Source organism: Desmodus rotundus, chromosome X (assembly GCF_022682495.2).
Source record: "Desmodus rotundus isolate HL8 chromosome X, HLdesRot8A.1, whole genome shotgun sequence".
In the NCBI taxonomy this organism is placed as follows: domain Eukaryota; kingdom Metazoa; phylum Chordata; class Mammalia; order Chiroptera; family Phyllostomidae; genus Desmodus; species Desmodus rotundus.
In genome coordinates, this window is record NC_071400.1 from 2,749,130 (window position 1) to 2,775,081 (window position 25,952).

Consider the following 25,952-nt stretch of genomic DNA (forward strand, 5'->3'; position numbering starts at 1 on the left):
TTTCAATGAATACTTTTATTATTTATTTAATAGATTTCCAACTTCCTGTTCCTCCCTCCTTACAACTGGAATTTTATCTTGTTTTCATGCCGAACAGCAAAACAATGACAATGCTAATCAGAGTAAGTTACTCTAAGAAGAGAAATTAAGCTAACAGGTTAACAGGCAAAATATAAATATATGCGCTCTAGTGTGCACAACAGTGTAGCCACTAGGAAATGCAGATGGGACCCTGAAGAATGTAGTCAGATCCACGGTGCAGTGAGGGCGAGCTGCTGAGCTGCTGTGCTGCTGCTGTGCTGCTATGTTACGTGTTCCTGGGCTGCATCTCTTGGCCACTAGCTGAATCTTGCCAGCGGGGGAAGACTGTAGCTAATACCAAGATGTGGAAAGCACTAAGCGCAGTTAGAGGATGCGCACAGGAACCAAAAGACGGAGAAGTACTAGACATTGCTGAGAGCATCCACCCCAGGAAGGACTTTACCTGGTTTTGAGAGAGCACACACACAGAGACAGTGTTACTGTAATAGGGTCCACTAAGCCAGATCTGTCACCTTCTATTTTCCCCAATAACATGTCGGCTCTTCTTTAGCATTTATGGCCAGGAGTTGGGACCCTTTTACATTTTGGGTCCCAGGTCTATTGGAGCATAACGTCTTTGAGAAGAAGTCTTCCTATGGGCCCCTCCCCACTTCAGCCGGATGCCAGGAGCTTTAGCTTTATTTGAAGTTCCTCCATTTGTGTTGCCCAGCTAAAAGTGACTGCTAATGACAACACTGCCTACTACTACCTCCAGTCCACTACCCTCCTCTCGCTACATAATCCCCATCCTTCCCCCAAAGAGGCCAAAACACATGGAAGAACCTCACCTTCCAGGAGCTCCAAACTGGCACCACCCCCGGTGCTGACATGGCTGACTTTGTCCTCCGTGTTCCATTTGGCGCAGCAAGTGGCAGTGTCTCCACCACCTGTCGAATGAAAGCCAAGTAAAAATGGGGAAGAAGGGGAAAAAAAGGGTCGGCACCAAAACTTCAGGGCAGTACACTCTCAAGCCCAAACAGAAGCCGATGAATCCCCAACTCCATCCCGTGAAGAACCTCCCCCATGAATTATATACCTGTTTAGCTCAAGACACACCCAGTGCCAATAAACCTAGGAAGACGTGCCCATCTCCCTCCTACTTTCCTCTGACTAGAGCTCTGCCGACTCACATGTATTAGGCTCATAGAGGACCACTTACCTATGATGGTGATGCAGCCCCTGGCAGTGGCTTTCACCACCTCGTCCATGAGGGCTTTGGTCCCTCGGGCAAAAGCTTCCCATTCAAATACGCCCACAGGTCCGTTCCACACAATCTGCTTGGCCCTAGCGACAGCCTCGGCGTACTTCTTGCTGCTCTCAGGCCCACAGTCCAAGCCCTGTGGCATACAGTTAGTTAGCAGAGAGGATGAGCCACCAAGAAAAGCTACTTAGAGGAGCAAACCTCCGCCACCTGCACCAAGACTGAAACTCAAGGCTAAATAAACACCAGAGTGTCTTCTAAAACCGAGATACCCTTCAGTCTTTTAAAATTATAAACCTGTTCATGCCCCTTATGGAAGACCAAGTCTAAGGGAGAAGCGCAAAAGTTCTTTGATAAACACATTTTTAGCCACACTATTATTATGAAGTAGAGACTGGTGGTTTTCAACCAGGGTCAGTTCTGCCCCTCTCCAGGGGATATGCGGCAACATCTGTAGACATTTCTGGCTGTCACAATAGGGGTGAGGGTGGGGGGTGCTGCTGGCACCCAGCCAGAGATGCCTAAAACATCCTATAACACCACAACAGCCCTCCACAACAAAGCGAGAACCATCAGAGAAAGCAATAGTGTCGAGTGTTCAATGTTGAGAAACACTGAACAAATCAGCGCTTCGCAAACTTTCTGAGCATCAGAATCACCAGCGGGGCTTGTCCAAGTGTAACTGCTGGGCTCCACCCCCAGAGTTTCCCATTCAGGAGGTCTGGGCCCTGGAACTGGCGATTTTTTATTAATGAATTCCAAAATGGTGCTGATGCTGTTGTTGTTGGGACCACACTTTGAGAAACACTGAACTAAATAAAACCTACATGCCCCATGAAAGAAAATGACTAGGCAAACTAGCATATCAACATGCTATAATAGAGCTTGGGATGTCAAATCATGTAACTCAAATTGTTTCAGGAAAAAGGGTCACCACAGTTATATTAATATTAGGAGTACATTGAAAGTATGTTATCACTTGTGTAGATTCAAAGCCTTCACCTACTTAGTATTTTACATAGCTCTTAAAATTGAGAACACTACAATCAACTAAATTAGTCACATATATATATACACACACACACACTTCTCCCTGTTTGTAATCACTATACTTTTACTACCTTTATGTTTTTTCATAGGAGAAAGATCTTTTTTAAAAAAAGATCTTATTTAGTTTTACAGAGGGGAAGGGATGGAGAAAGAGGGAGAGAAACATCAATCGGTAGTTGCCTCTTGCGTGCCCCCTACTGGGGGCCTGGCCTGCAACCCATGCATGTGCTCTGCCTGGGAATCGAACCAGCAGCCCTTTGGTTTGCAGGCCAGCACCTAGTCCACTGAGCTGTATCATCCAGGGCAGAAGAAACATTTCTTACAGTTTTCCAGGTAGCAACATAATACAGAACGGCTCAAACCAAGAATGTACACAGCACCTCCACAGCACATAGTTAAATACGTAATAAACAATAAATAGATGAAGAAACCAAAACAATGGTAGTACCCACATTACTTACGAAGGCAACAGTGATCTGATACCACTGCTTTCCCCCCATCCTGTAGAGATTCTTTTAAAATGCTTTTTGGTTGGTTGAATGAATGATACCCAAATATTTTGGTTCACTCACACTACCAAGCACCCAAGTGACTCACCATCCAGCCAGCAGTTATGCCAGAGGCCACAGTGGCTTGGCCAGTCTTCGCATTCTCATCAAACTTGTCAGCAGTGACGAAGTCAACCGGCAAGGTAATCTTCACACCGTTCTTCTCAGCTTTGGACATCAGATCTTTGACGATCTTGGCTCCCTCTTCATCAAACAGAGAAGTGCCAATCTACACAGGGGACCAGGATGATGGAGATCAGCCTCTACACTAAGAACGTGATTATCTCACAACAATACAACATAAAGGAATAATTCCAAGCCAAAGGGCAAACAACTTGTCAAAATGAATAAAAATGGGAGTTTTTACGGCTCACACTAAAAGCTGGTTTTCTTTTAAAATTTAAATCAATTTCTCTCTCTCATCAAGAGCCGTTTCACATCCACGTGGGACTGCGTTCCTACCTCCATGTTGTTGAGCACCTTAAGGAAGGTAAAAGCCATTCCACCACCAATGATCATCTCGTTGACTTTGTCCAACATGTTATTGATCAGCTGGATCTTGTCTGCAACTTTAGCTCTAGAAGGGAAAGCGAGAATCATCACCACAAGAACAAGGGGATATCGAGGCACAGAAACAGCAAAATGTCCCACAAAGTGACAAAAGCATTGGCTAAATAAATCTGCCTATGTTTCTCTAACCCCAAAGGCCAGTTCATTACTAAGAAATCCAGTTAGCTCACAAAGAGCTAAGAAGACCTACTATCATCTAAAGGAACCATGATTTCCAAATTGGTCTATTCTGCCTCTTCCCCCCCCTCCAAAACAGTCGAGATTAATTATGCCTGAGCAAGATTGCTAACTGTGGGATTCCCAGAGCTCACTCAGAAGTGTCTTAACTCTAAAGTAAGGATCAGATTATATGAGGACTGTCCGGAAAAAGTCCAGCCACTATTAATATAATGAGAACAGTTTGCACAGCGTCGATGTAACCTGGCAGCCAAGGAGAGTGGACTGTAATGCACATGCATGAATAATGACAACTCCACTGTACTAGTCAGTGGGGGCGGTAGACGCTGCTGAATGAGCATGTGTACTGTGTGGCCATCAGATTCAAAATGACTGAGCCAGTGAAGCAACGAATCTGCATCAAATTTTGCGTTAAGCTTGAACATTCCTCCATGGAAACTATTGGGATGATTCAGAAGGCCACAGCTATGGGCAACTGGTGATTGGCAGCTTCATCAAAACAATGCACCAGCTCATGCATCACGTCTCATGAAGTTTTTTGGTGAAGCATCAAATCACCCAGGTGAGTCAGCCTCCCTACAGCCCAGATTTGGTGCCCTGTGACATCTGGCTTTTCCCAAAACTAAAATCACCTTTGAAGGGGAAGAGATTTCAAACCATTGATGAGATTCAGGAAAATATGATGGGGCAGCTGATGACAATTGGGAGAACTGTGTGAGGTCCCAAGGTGCCTACTTTGAAGGGGGCTGAGGTGTCATTGTCCTATGTACAGTGTCTCTTCAATGAATGCCTGTTTTTCATATTACGTGGCTGGATACCTTCTGGACAGACCTCGTATACCAACTGAATACATACAGAGGAAAAATAAAAAGATACCCACACTCTTAAGTCTATTCTCAGTGAGTGGAACATTCACTTTATGGCATTCATTATTCTATTGGACCATAAGATTCAATGTATTTATGAGCACCTACTACGTGCCAAGCACTGTTTTAGGTCTCTAAGAACAACCAGTTGGCAAAACCAGAGATCCCTCTGCTTTGGAGCTTATATTCTAATAGAGGGAAATACAGACTTCCCTTCACCTTCCTGTGAAAGACAAAAAAAATCTCAACTAGAGAAACAAATCCACTTGAAACACAACCTTTAAAATCTGTCACATAAAACTTTGCTTTCCACACACATTTCTATATATCAAGAATGGAGTGACTATTATATGGGGAGGGGAAGGGGAGTGATAGAGCGGGGATAAAACAAGTAAGAAAGAGTAAAGAGACTCAACCTCTTCTATACAATGTAGGATATCCCATAGCTCCAATTCCCTACTTCTTCCATAAATCAATGGCATAAAAGTACTAAAGGACAGGGGACTATTACAGAATAAAAGATACCAAACAACCAAAGGCAATGCATGGACTTCTTCTGGATCCTCATTCAAACAAACTATAAAAAGACATTTCTGAGATGATCAGTAACTTCTGAACACATTAGTAGTAATGTATAATGAGATAAAATTATTAAATTGTATTAGGCGGTTATTTAAAAGAAATTGTCTTTTCAGTGATGAGATGTATACATAAGTATTATATGATATCTAAGGCTTACTTTAAAATAACTCCTGATAACAAAGTATTAGATGATAGATGAAACCAGATTGGCAAAAATGTCAAAAATTGTTGAAGCAGAGTGACAGGTACCCAGGGGTTTATTATACTATTCTCTCAAGTTCTGTGCATGTCTGAGTGCTTCCACAACAAAGTTTTTTAATAAAAATGCAAACATTTCCCCCAAATCGTTAGTGAAGACTACACTGCAAGAAAGGTGGCAAACTTCCCCAAAACAGCTATTTCAGGCTGCGCTAAAACCTAATCATGACCACTAGGTGGCACTCACTCCCATATTCCAGGTCTACAGAAGGTTGGAGAACAAAGATCAGAGGGCTTAAATCCTCATCTCCAGGGAAGCAAAGATCAATCTGACCTTTATAACCCAGTGCATAAGAGGGGCAATGCTCCCAGGACACAGATAACTTGTCCCTGACTGAATTATTTTTAGGACCCTGAAACTGGGCTCATGAAGCCTGGAGAGCAACTATGCTCCGGGAAATTGACACCCAAGTCCAGAGTCGGCTTTCAGAGGGGAATGCTGAGTGTGTTCATTCCCATGGGGGAAAAGCCCTGCTCACAGAAGGGTCCGAGGCATCCAGTCACAAAGAGGCAGCTACCTACAGAGCCAAAGCAAGTGATAGGAAGTTGTCTTTTCCAACCAGTACCAGGTCCCTGTCCGTACTCTATCGCCTAAAGTGTATCCTGCTAGCTTCCTGACCCACAATTATTATCCACATGATACCTTTCAAATAGAAGATATAAAATGGTACATGATCTGGAGAAATGAGTTCTAGATGATATATTAAACACAAATGAGCCCTGGCTGGTGTGGCTCAGTGGATTGAGTGCCAGCCTGCAAACCAGAGGGTCGCCAGTTCAATTCCCAGTCAGGGCACATGCCTGGGTTGTAGGCCAGGTCCCCAGTAGGGGGCGCGTGAGAGGCATACAATTGATGTCTTTCTCCCGCACTGATGTTTCTCTCCCTCTTTCTCCCTCCCATCTCATCTAAAAGTAAATAAATAAAATCTTTTAAAAAATTAAATAAACACAAATGAGGAGATTCTCCTAGTTGTCCCTTGTCAGACTGAATGTATGTGAAAGCCTCAAATGCTTCAAACACTGTGGGATGAGCACCTAAGGTGGGAGTTTCCCACTGTTCCCCGCAGAACCACCTTTTATTCCTCCTCGGCCCTATTCTGTCCCAGGAAGTTGACCTGCATGGACTTCATCAAGGGACTCCCTTGCCCTGTGGCTTCCAGCTGGGTTGTAGCCAACTGGGGAGGGGGGGGCGGGGGGTAGTACGTCAGGAGGAAACTGAAGGGACATCAGAACATTTATGTCCCTGTTCCCTCCCTGCCAGATGACTGCCCCGATGTCCTTTGAGCAAAGGCTACAGTTCCTACCAGAGAGCCCTCTCCACACTACCACCCTCTCTAGATTCTCGTAACCATTCCCTCCTCCCTTTGCCCCTGCAGGCCTGGGGATGGTGACAGCTGTTGCCAACGCCAGATTACCAAAGTGTCCCTTTTGAGTTTCCCTAAAAGCCACCTACACTTTTGGAGGTAGCCCCTTCACTAAATTCTCCTGTTACCCAGTGTGATTGTGCTGTCTGACAACGAAGCACCCACGTTACGGCCTCCTGCGGGCAAACACACTACAGAAAGCATAACTGTGAAGAGTTCTTCATACCCGCCCAGGATGGCCAGGAAGGGTCGCTCCGGGCTTTCCAGGGCCTTGGCAAAGTAGTTCAGCTCCTTCTTCATCAAAAACCCTCCAGCTTTCTGGGGCAGATTGACTCCCACCATGGAGCTAGAAAAGACCAGAGACATTCGAATCATGTACCAATTCTCCCAATCCTAGAGACCGTCGTCTCCTTAGCACTGAAATACCTTCACGGTGTGTCTTCAGAGAGTATGATTTTCATCCCGAAACTGCCACAAAAATACTTAGGTGCAAGGTAAACATTCTGACCCACCAGTGCAGTGTCCAGGGGAACTAACGAAAAGCAATGACCTCACATAGATAGTAACGGACCCAATTATTAGTAGTCTCCAGGACAAGGGTTCAACCCCAATAAATAATCAGCCAATTGATGACGAGAGGATTCCTCAATTTGCTTCCTACTGACAGCGTCAGACTGATTCCACAGCATTCACAGAGGATGAGCGTTACACGCAATATCCCAACTGAGGAAGAGCGGCCACTTACGGCAGCTCAACCAAAAGCTCCACAATTCTCAGGTTTTACTTTTATTTATTTCCTCTTTGGATCAGAGACACTCAACAAGAGCCACGGTTGAATGAACTGGTAGCTCCAACTAGAGTTAGAGGTCAACAGGACCACGCTGTAATACAGAAATTTCTAAAAAGCAACCCAGAGCTTGGCCTGCTTGATAAAGAGAAGCCTTCTGCGCCCAGCTCAACATCAAACAAGACTCTTGGTACCTGTGGGCTCGGTGAGCAGTGCCAAACGCATCGTTGACATAGACATCCCCTAGCTTGGAAAGTGAGGCTCGGAAAGCTTCTATTTTAGCTGGCTCGGCTTTAACCTGCACAGAACAAAAAATGGAAAAAGCAACGACAGTAAATTTTGATGGCTGCAAAGACAACTACAAAAGCATGTCATACTGAGAGTCCTTTTGATCATCTCTAAAGACCATGAGTTGGTGGGACATCAATTTTTACAAGTAGCAACAGGGCCCGTTCTTTCTTTAAAATATTCCAGGTCTTTTGGTCATTTCTGCATGTTTCTGCTCTTCTTTGCCTTCCCTCACGTTGCAAACCAAAAATTCCTGAACCGTGACTTAACCTCTAATTCCATAAAGCTAACCACATCCTTTCTTTTTTACATCATCACCTGAGAACATTTTTTCCATTGTTTCTGAAGAGAGAGGGTGGGAAGGAGAGGGAGACAGAGACAGAGACAGAGATATTGATGTGAGAGAGAAACATCAACTGCTTGCCTCCCGTAAGCACCCAGACCGGGGATCACATGCACATGGGCCAGAGATGGAACCCGCAACCTAGCTATGTGTCCTGACCGGGAATTGAACCCACAACCTTTCAGTGTACAGGACGATGCTCCAAAACAACTGAGCCACTCGGCTAGGGCACATCCCATTTTTCACCAGCCTCTCTGCAACTGCTACAACAAAACTGTGATTATTACTGCCCCTCCTTATGTTTATTCATCTCCTCACTTTTAACATATTCTCCTTGTAAAAGAGGTGGAAGAATGCTGGCTACCAAGGCCTTTCCGCAAATGAGGCCTTCACACGTACTCATGAAAGCAACAGGGGAGGCAGATGGAAACAGGACATGAAAAAAGGACCTCAGAAACAGTTTATGTTGATTAAAAGGAGGCATTTTATACCATGAGTTCACGCATAAGTGGAATCTAATGAACAAACTGAACTAATAAGGAAACTGGGGACAGGCTGATCGATACAGGGAGGGGACATTAGGGGGTGGAGGGATTGAGGAAGAGGGCTCATGGTCATGGACAATGGCGTGGTGATTGCGGGGCGGGGGCGTGGGAGAAGGGGTATAAGGGGACTAAATGCTAATGGAAAAAATACAATAAAGGTTTAAATAAAAGCCCTGGCTGGTGAGGCTCAGTGAACTGAACACTGGCCCGTGAACAAAAAGGTTGCTGGTTCCATTCCCAGTCAGGACACATGCCTGGGTTGCGGGCCAGGCGCCCAGTTGGGGGTGTGCGAGAGGCAACCACACATTGATGTTTCTCTGCCTCCCTTTCCCTCTCTCTAAAAGGAAATAAATAAAACCTTAAATAAATAAACAAAAGGAGATATTTTATATGGTCTTTCCTGAAGTTAGGCACCTGAAAACAAACAAGAAATCATTTCTCCAAAAAAGAGAGGAACAACAAGTAGAGGTAAAACATAGGGCTTTGAAGTGTCATCTCACTATGCAGGGATCCCCCCAAAGCAGACAAGAAGCAGGATGGCAGGAGACTTAGTGAAGATGTACGGGAAGCCAGATGAAGGGAGACGTACAACCAGAGCGCACACAGCACAGAGCAGATACTCCTTTTAGTCACGGCCCACTCCCCGCCTCCTGGGCTTCGGGACGAAGGCAGTGGACATAAAGACCAGGGTGCTCCCTCTAGCAACCCAAAGAATGCGGGGCGCACTGATGCTAAAACTGAAGACTGCAGCACCCCCATAATCTCTCTAGAGAATGTCATCTGCCACTGGTGACTGAAGATGACTCGTGTAGTAATGAAACTGCCCAAATGGCCCTGGTTGGAGTGGCTCAGTGGATTGAGCACCCGACTGTGGAGCAAAAGGTCGCCAGTTTGATTCCCAGTCAGGACACATGCCTGGGTTGTAGGCCATGTCCCCAGTAGGGGGTGCATGAGAGGCAACCACACATTGATGTTTCTCTCCCTCTGTTTTTCTCTCCCTTCCCCTCTCTCTAAAAATAAATAAAACCTTTATAAAAAACCCTGCCCAAATGGCAGGAGACCTGGGCCCTAGGCCCAGCTCTGACATTAATTCCTAGTGTAACTGTTGGCAAGTTACTCTCTATCCCTGAAATCTCCCCATATAACAAAAAGACGTAACTCCTCTAGTCAGACTGTTTGGGGAAAAATGGCAAATTGAAAGCTCTTCATGAAAAAGATGGTATAGAAATTAATAGTAATAATCAGAATCAATTTCTCATTTTTTTTATTGTATGTTATTTTTTATGCTATCGCAGTTGTCCCTGCTTTGTCCCCCTTTGCCCACCCCCACCCAGCCCCCAGCCCCTCATGGTTGTCCGTGTCCATGGCTCGTGCATGTCCCTTTCTCAGTTTCCCCCTGCCAATAACCAGGAGAGAATGCTCCTAAAAGACCAATGCAGGGACGCTGGATAAAGAAAACATTTTATGCCCTCACTTTGTTTTTTTACCCATTTTAAACTCGCGGCTGGCTCCTGAAACTTCAACCATTGAAAGCCACTGTACAACTTAAATGTCAAGTTAACTAAGTCATGGACTAGCGTGGTTGGCTCATCCCTTCCTAAATGAAAGGTTTGGACTCAATTTGCCAGCCGCCTCCTGCCGTGTCTAAGCCCCAGAGTCTATGCAGCTTGAGTTTCAGTCTAAAAGGGCACCAACTTTTCGGTCAGCACTTGACTGTGACAATTATAGCAAGAACATGCCAAAGGCAGGCTAAGGCAGGAGCGGGGCCCGCAGTACTAAGAAAAGAAACTGCTTGAAAGCAGGCGCTCTGACGATCTTAAGCAACGTCAGGAGTACCATAGGGGACGGAGACACTGGCCTCAGGACATCTTGTTCCCAAGACACTGAGGACCTAAACAGTGTGAAGTACTCAGAGGGTGCCTTCAGCTTCCCTTCTACCAATAAGGCGAATTCCAATCATCCTCAAAGAGCTGGCTGTATTTAACAGCTGAATTCCAGCTGTCTGCTCAGAATAATCTGTTTTGTGGGTTACCTATGGTTGTTTTTGGATTTTGGTTTGTTTTAAACATTTTATGTATTTATTTTTAGAGAGAGGGGAAGGGAGGAAGAGAGGGAGACAGACATCAATGTGTGGTTGCCCCTCACACACCCCCGCACTGGGGACCTGGCCTGCAACCCAGGCACGTGCCCTGACCAGGAATCAAACTGGCGACCCTTTGGTTCACAGGCTGGAGCTCAATCCACTGAGCCACACCAGTTAGGGCAGCTTTCGGATTGTTTTTTGGTTCCATTTTCATTTTTATTTTTTTGTGTTTCCCCCCCTACCTACGGTTGTTTTTGTGTGACAACAGCCAAGTTGAGTAATTCCAACAGAGATCACATACGGTCGTTATTGAGTGTGTGACCCACAAAGCCTAAAATATTTACTGTCTGGCCCTCTACAGAAAACGTTTGCTTCTCTAATTGACTGAGCTACACATAAACCCCGGGACAGAAGCAGCGACTCTAACTGTAGTCAAGTGACTGCCTTTCTGAGGCTTAGTTTCTTTATGAAATGATGGTATTTGTACTTCCTTATCTTAGGGAAAAATTCGAAGAAAAATACTTTGTACTTCTTAGGAAAAATACCATCATGTACCAAAGTACAATCAACTGACCCTTTCCACTTGACTTAGTTAAGTACTTTTTCCTGCTTATAATTCTTTTATAAGGAAACCCAACTTATACCCTGGCTGGTGTGGCTCAGTGGATTGAGCGCTGGCCTGTGAACCAAGGGGCTGGCAGTTCGATTCCCAGTCAGAGCACATGCCTGGGTTGCAGGCCAGGTCCCCAGTAAGGGGGTGCACGAGAGGCAACCACACATGGATGTTTGTCTTCCTTTCTCCCTCCCTTCCTGTCTCTCTAAACACAAATGAAGAGAATCTTCAAAAAAAAAAAAATGACATAGAAGAAAAAAAATGCCAAGCTGAAGCCTTAAGTTTATTCCCCTTCTAAATAAGAACTGTCCTTCCATTAACATACTAGGGCCTATTGCTTAGAAAAGCTGTTCTAGCCTCAACAAACAACAGATGAAAAATGGGGTCTGCTGGAAGGACCCCCGAGGTAGCACGACACTGCCCCCCACAACCACCTATGAGCATCTGCTCGCAGCACCTGGGAATCACAGCCTACACCTCTGTAGGATTGTCACATACTGTCAGAAAGAAAACTCTTATGTGTGAAACAAAGGGACAATTAGAAGCAGCATGTTCACCGAATGCTCTTACAGCCAAATGGTGTTCACATATTTTTTTATCCTTACCCAAGGACACGCTTAGTGATTTTAGAGAGAGGGGGAAGGGAGGGAGAGAGAGAGGGAGAGAAACATTGATCGGTTGCCTCCTATGTGTGCCCCAATCATGGACCAAACCTGCATCCTCGGTATGTGCTCTGACCGGGGACCGAACCTGCAACCCTTCGGTTTCCAGGACAATGCTCCAACCAACTGAGCCACAACAGCCAGGCAGGGCTCAAAGGTATTTTAAGACCACCTGAGCATATGGAGGGCTTCTAAGATGCTGGCAATATTACATTCCTTGACCTAGGTGGCAGTTACCCAGGTGTTAGTTTACTTTTTGATAATTTGTCAAGTTGTACAGCTGTGTATTCATGAATTTTTATGTATTACACTTCAATAAAAGGTGTCTAAGGAAAAATAAACACGAGCTTCCTCTGTTCTTCAATCACAGTCTCTTACAGACTCAGCCCTCCTCACACCACCAACGTCAAACACCACAGGTCCTACCTTGTTCCCAGAAGCGTCTTTTCCCTTCCCTTCCTCCTCCACGTGAAAGCGAAGGTTCTCCAGCAGGATGACAGACCCGGCAGCTGGGTCAGCACAAGCTTTCTCCACTTCCGGGCCCACGCAGTCCTTCAAGAACAGGACATCCCTGGGGAGAGCATGAGATGGGGAGACGTGAGCAGTGTGAAAGTGAAGAACCAGTCACAATGTGCTTGACACCAACTCCAGTGACAGAGCCCGCCTGCGCCAGAGCTGCCACTTACTTGCCCAGCAGAGATTTGAGCTCTACAGCAACTGGCCCCAGGGAGTACTTGTCAGGCATGGGGACACCATCAGGCCGACCCAGGTGGCTCATGAGAACAACGGACTTGGCGCCATTGTCCAAGCAGAATTTGATGCTTGGGACGGCGGCCTTGATCCTGCAACCAAAAAGAGACAGCAGGTAGAGAGCAAAGTCACTCCTAGGAATTAGTGGGAAATAGTTTATCCACAACTTCATAAAACATAAGGCCCCTTTTCTTCTCCCAATTCCTTTGAATCTCCTTTCGGCAACTCAACGATGGTCCTCAGGTACGTGCTCGGGGAAGCAGTTCATTATAACGCCAACCCTCCATCTAGGATTGTACATTCTCACCATGCTTTGCCCCTGATGCAGACAACACAACACTGCTAGCAGGCCTGGAGCTGAGATCTTTAGAAGGACCTGCTTGCAAGGTTGACCCTTGGTTACTGTCTAGAACTTGGCTTTCCAAGTGGTCCCTCGGTTCTTTAACCAGCAAGGGCTGTTCACTCTTCCTAGACTGCCTATAAAAACGGCAATTTATGCTGGACGCCTGTTTCCCTCTAGGGGTCTGGCATTTTAATAGTTGCTAGGCAGAAGGTACCTATATCACCAGCTCCCAATAAAAACCTTGGAGGCCAGGTCTCTAATGGGCATAAACATTACACACAGTTGCTGCGTTTTTTTCACTGCTAGAGGAAGGAACACACTCGGTGTGGCCCCGCATGGGAGGGAGAGAGCATCAGAAGTCCATGCATAGATTTCTCCACACTCTGTCTGTCTCTTCTCGTTGCTGACCCTGCCGTGCATCCTTTCAATGTAATAAACTTCAGCAGTGAGACGATGTGCTGTGCCCTGTGAGTCCCAGCAAATCACCAGATATGTGGCTGGTCCAAAACACTACTCTTATATGACTTTGGAAGAAATACAAAATTCCTACACCCTGAAACCATTAAAGGAAGTGTAGGGAGAACTGTAGTAACTTTTCTGCACCCATTACAGATCCTAAATCACTTTTTTATTTAGGAAAAAATATATGCATTATACAGAATGTTATTTATATAATGCATCATTTACTATATTACAGTTTAACTAAAATATTATTAAACTTCTTTTAAACATTTCAAATTTTCATTACAGAACTGATTCTAACTTTCCAGTTTTGCCAGTCTTTAAGAAAGTAAAACTGATAATTAACAAAACTATTCATGTATTCAACAAATATTATTGAATACTTCTTTTATGCCAGGTCCTGTTCCAGATTCTGAGAATACAACAGAAAATAAACGTTTCTGCTCTCATGGAAGTGAAATTCTAATGATGGGAGAGATAATAGACAATAAACAAATATGACATATCTGTCTCAGATGGCGATAAGAGCTATGGAGAAAAATGAAGCCAGGTAAGGGAGGGGAATGGTGGTGGAGGGTATGTGAGATGGGGTGGCCAGGGGAAGGCTCTCTGATAAGGTGCCATTTCACCAGAGTACGGAACAAGGAAAAACCAAGTTATGTTTCAAAACTAACCTCTATTTGGCACATATAAATACTCATTTCTGCCAAATAAAGAGGAAACCTTTACTAGGTATAAAGTTTGCCCAATGAAACCAATTAATCTTCATGGCTATCCTTTATTGCCAAGTTCTATTATTTCTTTTCTTACTGCTGTTCAAATACAGTTGTCTCCATTTCCCCCCTCACTCCCCCCTACCCCAGCCATACCCACCTCCCTTGGTTTTGTCCATGTGTCCTTTATAGTTGTTCCTGAAAACCCTTCCCCCCTTATCCCCCATCACCCTCTCCCACCTCCTCTCTGGTCACTGTCAGTTTGTTCTTAATTTCAATGTCTCTGGTTCTATTTTGCTAGCGTCACACAGTTCTATTTTTCTAATGCTTCATTGTTAATCGACTCCATGGGTTTCCAAAAACGAAGAGACCTACTCAGACATGTTTCTCTGCCTTTTATTCATAAAAGACCTTCACAGGCAGGCACATTTCCAATCTTTTCTGTGTGCTACAGAAAATGATGTAACTCACGTAGGGTCAGAGCTGCCTGTACAAAGACTTTCCACGTCAGTGCAGCAGGAATGTGCCTGTCAGGCTGCCAGGCGCTACTCTGGGGCCAACATTCAAAAACGTTCTGGGTCTAGACCTGCACTGTCCAATACGGTTCCTCTCAGCCTCATGTGCCTCAAACGCTACCGATGTCACCAGCCCACACTGAGATGCGCTATAGTAAAAACACATGCAGGATCTCAAAGACTTAATACCAAAAAAAGTTAAATGTCCATTTGATTATTTTATCGAGTACACACTGAAATGATTATTTTGGACTTTCTGGATTAAATAAAATATATTATTAAAATTAAGTTCACCCATTTCTTTTTACCTTTTTCCAGTGGCATCCAGAAAATTTTAAATTATATGTGGCCCATATAGTATTTACATTAGACAACACTGGTCTAATGATTGGAAAGCGCCCTTCCAGCCCAAACCTTTCATTTAAAATTTAAAATAAAATGTTCTTTTATAATCTAGTCAAAAGCAAGACCAGAACTGTCACTTAAAATTTCTGCTTCTGAATCTAGGAGCCAAAACATTTGAAGCAGGTTAAACAGACTGAAGATATTACTTCTGATGCCTTTTCCCTTAAGTTAAAATTCTCAAAAACTGACTTTTATCTGGACCATCTGGAATAGGAGCTTGTAAAACTACATGTAAGCTTAATAATTACTCATAGTTAAAAAAATCCTTCTCTTGCAGTTTTTCATTTTGCAAATGAAGCCAAAGTACCCTGAAACTTTCACATTCTTTAAACATACATAACCCCAGCCCTTGCTGGTGTGGCTCAGTTGGTTGGAGCATCATTCTACAAATCAAAAGGTTGTGGGTTTGATTCCCAGTCAGCATACATACCTAGGTTGCAGGTTCGATCCCAGGTCGGGGGCATGGGAGAGGCAGCCAATGTTTCCCCACCTCTTTCCCCCTCCAGCTCCCCTTCTCCCTGTCTCTAAAATCAATAAGCATGTCCTCAAGTGAAGATTGAATAAATAAATAATAAATAGAAATAAAAATGTATAATCCCCCTAAATTCTTCAAATTTTCCAAACATGGAGGCATAAAAGAATCACTTTCTTAAGATGATTTTTTTCAATTTCTACATTCTCATAAGAAAGCAGACCAAGGAGCTATTGAGATCTAGCTCCCCGGCATATGTTATCAGTTTGGCTCAAATAAACTCTTATTTTAAAATCTCAGCCCTGGCTAGTGTGGTTCAGTGGATTGAGCACCAGCCTGTGAACCAAAGGATCACCGGTTCGATTCCTAGTCAGGGCACATACCTGGGTTGTGGGCGAGGTCCCCAGTAGGGGGCATGCGAGGGACAACCACACATTGATGTTTCTCTCCCTAAAAATAATTTTTTAAAAATCTAAAAAAAAAAAAAAAAAAAAAAGCAGACCAGAGGATAGGTTGGTAAAAAATCCAAGATGATATATCTTAAGTTACCACAGTTCCACAATAGGAAAGGAAAAGCATTTCATTCCATAGAGCCACACCAACGCACATCTTAAACCTAACTCAATGCTCAGCGGGGACCTTACCTCTGGTTGTTCGTTATCTGGTTGTTCTTCATAGGAACATTGAAGTCCACTCTAAAAAACAAAGAAAGTTTCAGGTTCAGAGCCATGATCAATGTATTATTCCCTTAAAAATAAGAGAGGCAGTTTTTGTAAACCAGTTGAATTAAGTTTAAAGTTCAAAATCACCTTAAAAATAATCAGTTGTATTATAAGCCAAGACAGCGACTGAATTAGGACCTCAGAGTGGGTGTCTGGGGTTCAGATAATGTTCTATTTCTTGACCTGGGTGACTGCACAAATATGCTCGTTTTGTGATAATTATTTAAGGTTATGATTTGTGCCCTTTTCAGTACGTATCTCATCCTTTAAAAGAAACTATAAAATAATTAAAAATAACACCTAACTTAAATCACAGGAACTGGCCCTGAAGACCTGGCAGCTAAATACTTGTTCTATCTAAAAAGATTTCGTGTGGGCCTCGCATGAGAGTATGGAATAACACGGGCAGCTGGAGACGTGAGGGATGAGAAGAAACACATCTTGATTCTGATTCCTTTGACATTATTTCTGGGTCCTAGTGAAGCGAACATCACTCAAAAGAAAAAAAAATTATCTGGAAAAATAAAACCCATCAAGCGAACATCTATTTTTTGGAGAAAACCTGAGGCCTCGAGACCAGAAGAAACCCTGTGTTGAAGACCAAGTTTACACAGTACCTTTTAAGCAAAACAACAGACAATAAAAATCAGATAAGCTCTTTCAAAAAGCCTGAGAGGAGTGGAGCACGTGACCCTGCCCACCAGACAAATGGGCAACGACAAAGGGAGCGGGCAATGACAAAGGGAGCGAGCAGGATGGCACAAGCAGACACTTACTACAGTGTCTCCTCTCTCACCCAAGAGATTACTGCTGTACCATTTTTAAGAGCCAGTAACCACTTCCCCCTTCTTCTGAACTCCCCGGAACCTCGGGTCTACTTCAACCCAACTAAAAACAACAAGGTGTGGTAGGTCTTCGTAAGGTCTAAGTTTGCCTGCTAAGATCCTTTTCAGGGGATTTCTTTCTCTGTCTGCAGAATGTGGATGACATTGTCCACCTCAGTTATTGTGAGAATGAAATGAATTAGTGATTTGTAAAGTGCTCAGAAGATACCTGGTGTACAGTAGGTACCATACAAGCGGTAACTATTATTATATACGTTAATGCTTCTCCCAATGGATAAAGGCAGACCAACCATTATTAATGTTAATCTAAAAATAAGAAACATTTCAAAGTGAGAGGCAACAAGCATTCACAGAGATCACTAGGAATGCTATTCGGGACTCACTCACTAAGCCGAAGCCCAGTGTTTCGATTAGGAGACAGAGGCAATGGGTGATTTGTAAGAAACAGAAGGGGAACGATTACATCAACAGAAGGAATGCATCTCTCGGTGCGCATAATACAACATAGTGATGGTAATTCTAAACAATGCTCTTAATTTTCACTGCAGTGGTCATCAGCCCCTAGCCACAATAATTGACTTCTTGTTATCACTGCAAACAGTTTTTGGGAACAAAATGTTGTTCTAGGTCCAGTCCAAAGGTTACTGTGCCCTGGTTTACACTCCAAAGATTTGAAGCACAGGAAGCGCAAGGAAGTTCCCCTGGCATGGCAGCTCCAGCTCCATTTTAAAGTGGTTCTGTTTGTATTACTCTTTACACTAAAAACAGCTGGCATCACATGCTGAGGGGCTACAGGGAAGGTATGACCCACCAGGGGTGTCCAACCTGCGTCCCATGGGCCGCAGGCGGCTCAGGATGGCTGTGAATGCGGCCCAACACAAAATTGTAAATTTACTTAATGAGATTTTTTTGGTGTGATTACGTGTCAACAACGTATTTAATGTGTGGCCTGAGACTACTCTTCTTCCAGTGTGGCCCGGAGACGCCAAAAGGTTGGACAGCCCTAAATGCTGCCATGCCTCACCATAAAGCTCCATTCCTAGTCCTTCCACTCAAAGACCGAGGCCTGGCACATGATTACGAGATCCTACACCCAGTAAGATGCCCACCCATACCCTACTCCCTAGTCCTGCACAGGCATACCTCGGAGATTGTAATGCGAGTTCCGTTCCAGGCCATCACAACACAGTGAGTATTGCAATCAAACGAGTCTCACGTTTGTTGGTTTCCCACTGAATATAAAAGTATGTTTATACTATACTGTCATCTATTAAGAATGCAATAGCATTATATCATTTTTAAATAGGGATATTTTATTTTTTAAGATTTTATTTATTTATTTTTAGAGAGAGAGGAAGGAAGGGAGAAAGAGGGGAAACATTCATGTGTAGTTGCCTTTCGTGTGCCCCCTACTGGGGGTGGGGAGGACCTGGCCCACAACCCAGGCAAGGGCCCTGACTGGGAATTGAACTGGCAACCCTTTGGTTCACAGGCCGGTGCTCAATGCATTGAGCCACACCAGCCAGGGTCAATAGCATTATATCTTAAAAAACAATGTACAAGCCTTAATTTAGGAATACATTACTGCTAAAAAATGCTGACCACCATCTGAGCTTTCAGCAAGTCATACTTTTTGCTGGTAGAGGGTCTCGCCTGGATGTAGATGGTACTAACTGACCAGATGGTGGTTGCTGAAGGCTGGGGTGGCTGCGGCAGTTCTTAAAATAGGACAGCAATGAAGTCTGCCACACTGACTCTTCCATTCATGAAAATTCCTCCGTAGCATGCAGCGCTGCTTGACAGCATCTTAATCATAGTAGAACTTCTTTTGAAATTGGAGTCAATCCTCTCAAACCCTGACCTGCTTTATCAACAAAGTTTGTGTAATATTCTAAGTGTTTTGTTGTCATTTCAATAATCATCACAGAGCCCTGGAGGGTGTGGCTCAGTGGATTGAGCACCAGCCTACAAACTAAAGGGTCATTGGTTCAAATCCCAGTCAGGGCACATGCCTGGGTTGCAGTCCAGGTTCTCCAGTGTGGGGCGCATGAGAGGCAACCACACATTGCTGTTTCTTTCCCTCTCTTTCTCCCTCCCTTCCCCTCTCTCTAAAAATAAAGAAATAAAATATTTTTTAAAAAATCATCACAGCATCTTCACCAGGAGGAGATTCCAAATCAAGAGACCACTTTCTGCCCTGGGTAGGTGGCTCAGTTGGTTGGAGCATCATCCCAAAAAGTTCTGGGATCGATTCCCAGTCAGGGCACACACTTACATTGCAGGTTTGATCCCTGGTTGGGGAGTGTAGGGAAGCAACCGATTAATGTTTCTCTCTCTAAAAATCAATAAATATATACCCAGGTGAGCATTTAAAAAAAGAAACCAGTTTATTTGCTCATCCAGAAGAAGCAACTACTCATTCATTAAAGTTTTAACATGAAATCACAGTAATTCAGTCCCATCTTCAGCCTCCACTTCTAATTCTAGTTCTCTTGCCATTTCCACTATAGTTTCCATCCATAGTTACTTCCTCCACTAAAGTCCTGAGCCCCTCAGTCATCTCTGAGGGATGGAATCAATTTCTCCCAAAATCCCATTGATGTTGATATTTTGACCTCTTCGTATGAATCATGAATGTTCTTAATGGCATTAAGAATAGTGAATGTTTTCCAGGTTTTCAACTGGCTTTGCCCAGATCCATCAGAGGAATCACTATCTATGGCAGCTGTAGCCTTGCAAAATGTATTTCTTAATAAGCCCTGAAAGTGGAAATTACTCCTTGATCCATGGGCTGAAGAGTGGATTTTGTGTGGGCAGGCGTGAAAACAACACTAACCTCACTGTACATCCCTGTTGGAGCTCTTGGACGTCCAGGTGTATTGTCAATGAGCAGTGCTGTTTTGAAAGCATTTTTTTCTGAGTAGTTCTCAACAGCGGGCTTCAAATATTCAGTGAACCATGTTGTAAACAGGTGTGTTGTCATTCAGGCTTTGTTGTTCTATTTATACAACAGAGGCAGAGTAGATTTAGCCTAATTCTGAAGGGCCCTAGGATGTTCCAAATGGTAAATGAGCCCTGGCTTCAACTTAAAGCCAACAGATGCATTAGCCCCTAACAAGAGAGTCAGCCTGTCCATTGATGCTTTGAAGCCAGGCACTGTCTTCTCCTCTCTAGCTCCGGAAGTCCTAGATGGCATCGTCTTCCAATGTAACGCCATTTCATCTGCATTGCAAATCTGTTATTCAGTGTAGCCACCTCCACTAGTTGTCTTACCCAGGTCTTCTGGAGAACCTGCTGCAGCTTCTACATCAGCACTCGCTGCCTCCCCTCGCACTTGTATGTTATGGAGACTGGTTCTTTCCTCAGACCTCATCATGAAGCAACCTCTTCCAGCTTCAAACCTTCCCTCCTCCCCTCTGGCAGCCTTCAGAGTGGAAGAGAGTTAGGACACTGCTCTGGATTAGGATCTGGCTTAAGGCAATGTTGTGCTGTGGCTGACCTGATCCCTCCAGGCCACTACAACTTTCTCCCCACAGGCCATAAAGCTGTTTTGCTTTCCTATCATCCATGTATGTGTTCACCGGAATGGCGCTTACAATTTTCTTCAAGAACTTTGCCTTTGCGTTTACAACTTGGCTGGCTGGCTGGCACAAAAGCCTAGCTTTGGCCCTATCTCAGCTTTCAGCATGCCTTCCTCACTGAGCTTAATCATTTCTAGCTTTGGATTTAAAGTGACAGGTGTGTGACTCTTCCTTTCACTTGAACACTTCGAGGCCACTGCAGGGTTATCAACGGGCCTAATTTCAATATTGCTGGGTCTCGGGGAAGAGGGAAGCTCAAGGAGAGGGAGAGAGATGGGGGAACAGCCAGTTGGTGGAGCAGTCAGAACACACACGCTATTAAGTTCACTGTCTTAATATGGGGAGTCTGTGGCACCCCAAAACCATCACAATGGTAACATCGTCATGACAAAAATAATCATGAAAATGCTTGAAATATTGCAGGAATTGCCAAAGTGTGACAGAGACACAACGTGGCCAAATGGTGTTGGCACACGGCACCCGTGTGCTTGCTCAATGCCGATTGCACAGATCTTCCATCTGTGAGGAGAACAGTGTCTGTTAAGTACAGCAAGACAAAGCGCAATAAAACGAGGTTTGCCTGGACCTCAGGCTACCTAACTGGTGGGCAGTCTTTCCAAAGGTGGGTTGAGGGGATAATTTCATATTCAAACATTTTAAATAAAGAAAGTCTTCAGAAACGAAGACAGTATCTGTATGCCTCTGAAAAAAAGAACTACGCTCTCCTTCGCTTCAAGCTACCTGATTCTGATTCGAAGCATCTTTAAATATCTTGCCAGCCAGAAAGTGCATTCCAAAGGGGAGAGAGTATCCCATTACCATGGGTCATCTTCTCCCTCTGCACCCTCCCAGCAAGCCTGTGGTCAAAAGGGCTAAGAGCAAGAGGCAGAGCACAAGCCACCCCTCACAGGGCTTACTCCCTAACCCAAGCCCTTTAGGAGGAGGAAATTCTTTGGGCAGAAACACCCAAGATTCTGTCTTATCTATCCGAGCTTACACAGCTTACTGGTGAGAACCGGGCTTGTCTTGTCTTCTCACCGCACATAGATTTCCCCTCTTATCAGCTCCCGGACTCTCGGCAACAGCTCTCCTTTTAGCCCCTCCTCTCTGTGGACCGCACCACAGAATCTGCTCTTGCCTACCCCCCCCTCCACTTGTTCCATCCTATGTAAAATCTGCATCCCTTCCTTTTCCACTTCCCTGAACACTCAGGCATGAAATCAGGTATCGCTACACACCTACCAGAATGGCTGAAATAAAAAATAATGACAACACCAAATGCTGGTGATTAATCAAGAGACTGACCACTCGCATACTGCTGGTGAGAATGTAAAATGGTGGGGCTGCTTTGGAAAACAGTGTGGAAATTCCTCAAAAGGTTAAGCATAGGATCCAGCAATTCCACTCCTAGGTGTTTACCCAACAGAAATGACAGCATATGTCCATATGAAGACTTGTGCCTGAACGAATGTCCAAGGTTCACAGAGCTTTATGGGTAGTAGCCCCAAACTGGAAACAACCCAGATATCCTTTAATAGGCTAAACTGGTAGAACACCCATACCACAGAACACTGTTCAGCAACACAAAGACTAACGGAACTACTTACTTACTGATGCACGAAACAACTTGGGGAAATCTCTTGGGGAAATCTCGAGGGCATTATGTTGAATGAAAAAAGCTAATGGCAGCCCTGGCTGGTATGGCTCAGTGGATTGAGTGCCTGCCTGTGAACCAAGGGTCGCTGGTTTGATTCCCAGTCGGGGCACATGCCTGAGTTGTAGGCCAGGTCCCCAGTTGGGGGCATGTGAGAGGCAACCACACATGGATATTTCCCTCCCTCCTTCTCCCTCCCTTCCCCTCTCTCTAAAAATAAATAAATAAAATGTTTAAAAAGAAGGCCAATGGCAGGTTAGTCATTAGCAGAGGTTAGGAATGAGGAAGAGGGACGGACCATGACTCTAATGGGGTGGCATGAGGGAGATCTTAGTGGTGATCAAAGGAAACAACCATGGTGGGAATTACACACATCTGCACATGCGCTAAAATAGCATAGAACTATATACACTTCACTCTAAAGTCAACTTTTGATACTGTACTATAATTATGTGACATGTATCCAAAGGGGAGAACTGGGTAAACACAGGACCTCTCTGCTACCTTTGCAATCTCCTGTGAATCTATAATGATTTCAAAATAAAATGTTAAAAATATTGACTTAGTAGAAATATCAAGTCTTTATCTCTTGAAATCTCAGGTGTCCAGGCCCAGTTCCATTAAAAGCTCTCAAAGGAACTATGTCCGCCCTTGCTTCACCGCCCCTGACTGGAAAATTGGGATATTATGGCTGTCTTGGAGACTTTTTAAAATCTGCTGTCCGTTTTTCCTGTTTCTTTTTCTACTACACCAAAGCTGTTGCTTAACAAGTTACAACAGGTCTGAGAACAGTGAGGCTTTTTTTTTTTTAAGTGGGGGGAGGGGCAAGCCAAAGAGAAGCGTTTTACAGACAGCAAAGGGGTGTGACTGGCATCCTATGACAGGAAGAAAGAAAATGACATCGCAAAAATAAGCAGAAGTTTCTTCAAAGGTAAGGTCAGCTGATGTCCTAAAGAACTGAGGTGGAAGCTGGTAATTATTCCATCAGGTTTCTGGCTATCTAAAGCTTTTCTCTACAACAAAAAATTTCCCCTGGCAATCAAAGCAGGAGTCAGAAGACCCAATGAACAGGAATGCCCATTTGCAAGACAAAGAAAAGAGTTAAGTGCAGCGGCCATTACTCCAGAGACCCCATTTCCAAGACACTGCCAGCAACCACCACCTAAGGGCATTGAAACAAAAAGAAATTTGAGCTGCCAAGGCATGGCCACCACGGATCCTCCAAAGAGTAGCGCTACAATGTGACTGTGTTCAAAAGAGGCCGTTAATAATCAGGGAACAAAGCGACTTCCTGCCCTCAGGCCAAAAAAAGCACAATTTACCCAAATTCCACAGGAAAAATTATAGATTGCAACCGCAGGAAACAAAAGGTCTCTTTTAATTGTCTTTGTTCACTATGTCCCAGGATTAAGAGGATCTGGTCAGTTGCCAAGGAGACCCAGTTCTAGTCCTGGCTCTGCCACCAACTTGCTAGTTCAGTGACCTTGGACAGGTAATTTTCCATTAACAAAACAGGACCAGCCAATCATTTCAAGGCTCAGGGTTAATCTGTGTCGAATGAAACTGAGTTCTTGGGCAGGAAGAGATTTCGTATTAGATCTACAGTGAGAAAAGATAAGCACCTTCTCTACTCCCACTCCCAGCCAACTCAGTGAACTCCTCAAGCCAGTTTCCCAGGGGGGAGAGCAGGTAAACCCCAAAACTGAAATTGTAGGAAGGTGACCAGTATGATGCCCCAGCATGCACCTGGAAAGGTCGGGCTTGAGCACACAGGAGAGGGGAGGAAATAATTAAAACCTAAGATCTAGTTGCCAACGTCCACCTGTTTTCCAGAGGATCTGTCTCCCCTTTCCTTAACATCCTCTGAGGGGTAGAAAGGGCCCTTGTCTAATACCAAGATGACTAATACCTACTTTGTCCAGATTGCAAAGGCCTCGGTCATTTGGGAAAATGTGGACACCAGGCTTTTTCATGGCCATAAGCTATTGAGTTCTTTTGACTATTTTCACAGCAAGGCACAGAAGGTCACTTGCAAACTCATAGTGGCCATAGAGAAATTAGAGGGAAGAGCCACGTGAATTTTAGGATACCCATAGTTTTCTAATTAATATTGCCTTCATAGTGCCTAGGGTAAAGGGAGATCTCCTATTACTTATGTGTCTGTTAATGTCCAAAAGATGCCTTTGCTTGAACCAATCCAAGTTGGGAAAGGGGCTCAATCACACCATTTACATGGCTGCCCATCAATCATTTCCCAAAAAGGACAAGAGTGCACAAGCTATCATAGCAGGTCCTTATGGTCCCCCAAAAGCACCATACTTGCATCCTCTTGAGTTATGTAACAGTCAAGTGCATCAATCACATACCTAACTCCTCATGCACTTTGCCTCTGGCATGTACATTTGTATCACGCGTTACAAGAAGAAATGTAAAAGCTCCACACACCATACTAGTAATGGAGGCAAATAAGGGTGAAGCTATATTCATAAGTGACCAGGGATCAACATGTGCAGATTGAGAGACCCCCAAAGGGCATGGGGAGCTCTCCACATTTCTAATATCCTGCTTCTCTAGCCACCTGTGGGTTGAGGCTGGAGAACAGTAAGAATGAGTAGCCACACCCTGTCTGCTTTTACGCAGCATGTGTCACGATGCTGATGCAAACCCCACTGCCTGGAGTCCAACGACCAGGTAGGGCGCAGAGGCCTGTTACATAAACTGGGAAGGGCCGCCTACGGTGCATACCACCCCTCTCCACCCTTCTATCCCCGATGTTTTAGGGGGTTCTACTCCTGAACATCTAAATCAGAGCTCTCTAGGATATACTTCCTTTAACGCATGGACGTTTGAAATATGGGCCGTTCTTCATTTGCTTGGGATGGTCTAGGGCGGCGGGGAAGGGAAAGTAACCAAATGACCTTTCAAGGTCCCTGCCTTGGGGCCTAGGATTTTGTAGACTAAGTCTTAGGTACCAACTCGCCGACTGGGAACTGGAAGAGACGGAACTGCATCGCAGGAATAGGAAAGAGGTTAAAATGGGCCCCGGCAATCTGAGCTGTGCCTCCGCGGATCCACCCCAAAAGGGCAACTACAACTCACTTAGTGGATTGAGAGAAATAAGGTTAAAAACCGTCCAACCCGGGCAAAGCCTCAGCCACAATGGTCAGTAGCCTCGCCCCGCATGATCAGAACCCAAAAGACCGAGTCCAGGACTTAACGCAACTTTGGGCAGGTTGGGAAGCATGTGGGCCCTGGCCAGAGGGCTTCGGGAGAGCCCCGAGGGCGCGCGGGCAGGTGTACGAATTACCTCATGACGACACGCTTCCCCTTCACGTCCAGCTTGTCCAAAGTCAGCTTGTTAGAAAGCGACATCTTGGCAATACAGCAGTGGCGAGCGGGCGAGAGATCGCACAACGAAGGAGACAGCAGCGAGTGTGCGCTGGGGAACGCGTGCAGACCGCTGTGATGCTCC

At 44.7% G+C, this 25,952-nt stretch overlaps 1 protein-coding gene across 1 annotated transcript; it reads right to left on the reverse strand.

The window, feature by feature from the left end:
- Nucleotides 1–25,952, reverse strand: PGK1 (phosphoglycerate kinase 1). Its single transcript, XM_053917047.1, has 11 exons — nucleotides 25,788–25,952; nucleotides 16,323–16,373; nucleotides 12,705–12,860; nucleotides 12,445–12,589; nucleotides 7,679–7,782; nucleotides 6,924–7,043; nucleotides 3,343–3,457; nucleotides 2,930–3,109; nucleotides 1,241–1,418; nucleotides 870–968; nucleotides 1–484 (listed from the first exon to the last, which is right to left on the reverse strand). Exons 1-11 carry the CDS (start codon nucleotides 25,850–25,852, stop codon nucleotides 444–446), a joined length of 1,254 nt encoding a protein of 417 aa, XP_053773022.1. The 5' UTR covers nucleotides 25,853–25,952; the 3' UTR covers nucleotides 1–443.

Coding starts and splice junctions, on each gene's coding strand:
- PGK1 (XM_053917047.1), bottom strand. CDS start 25,852: ATGTCGCTTTCTAACAAGCTGACTTTGGACAAGCTGGACGTGAAGGGG. Junction 16,374..25,787: donor GGGAAGCGTGTCGTCATGAG/GTAATTCGTACA, acceptor TTTGTTTTTTAG/AGTGGACTTCAATGTTCCTA. Junction 485..869: donor CAGTTTGGAGCTCCTGGAAG/GTGAGGTTCTTC, acceptor TCTCAAAACCAG/GTAAAGTCCTTCCTGGGGTG.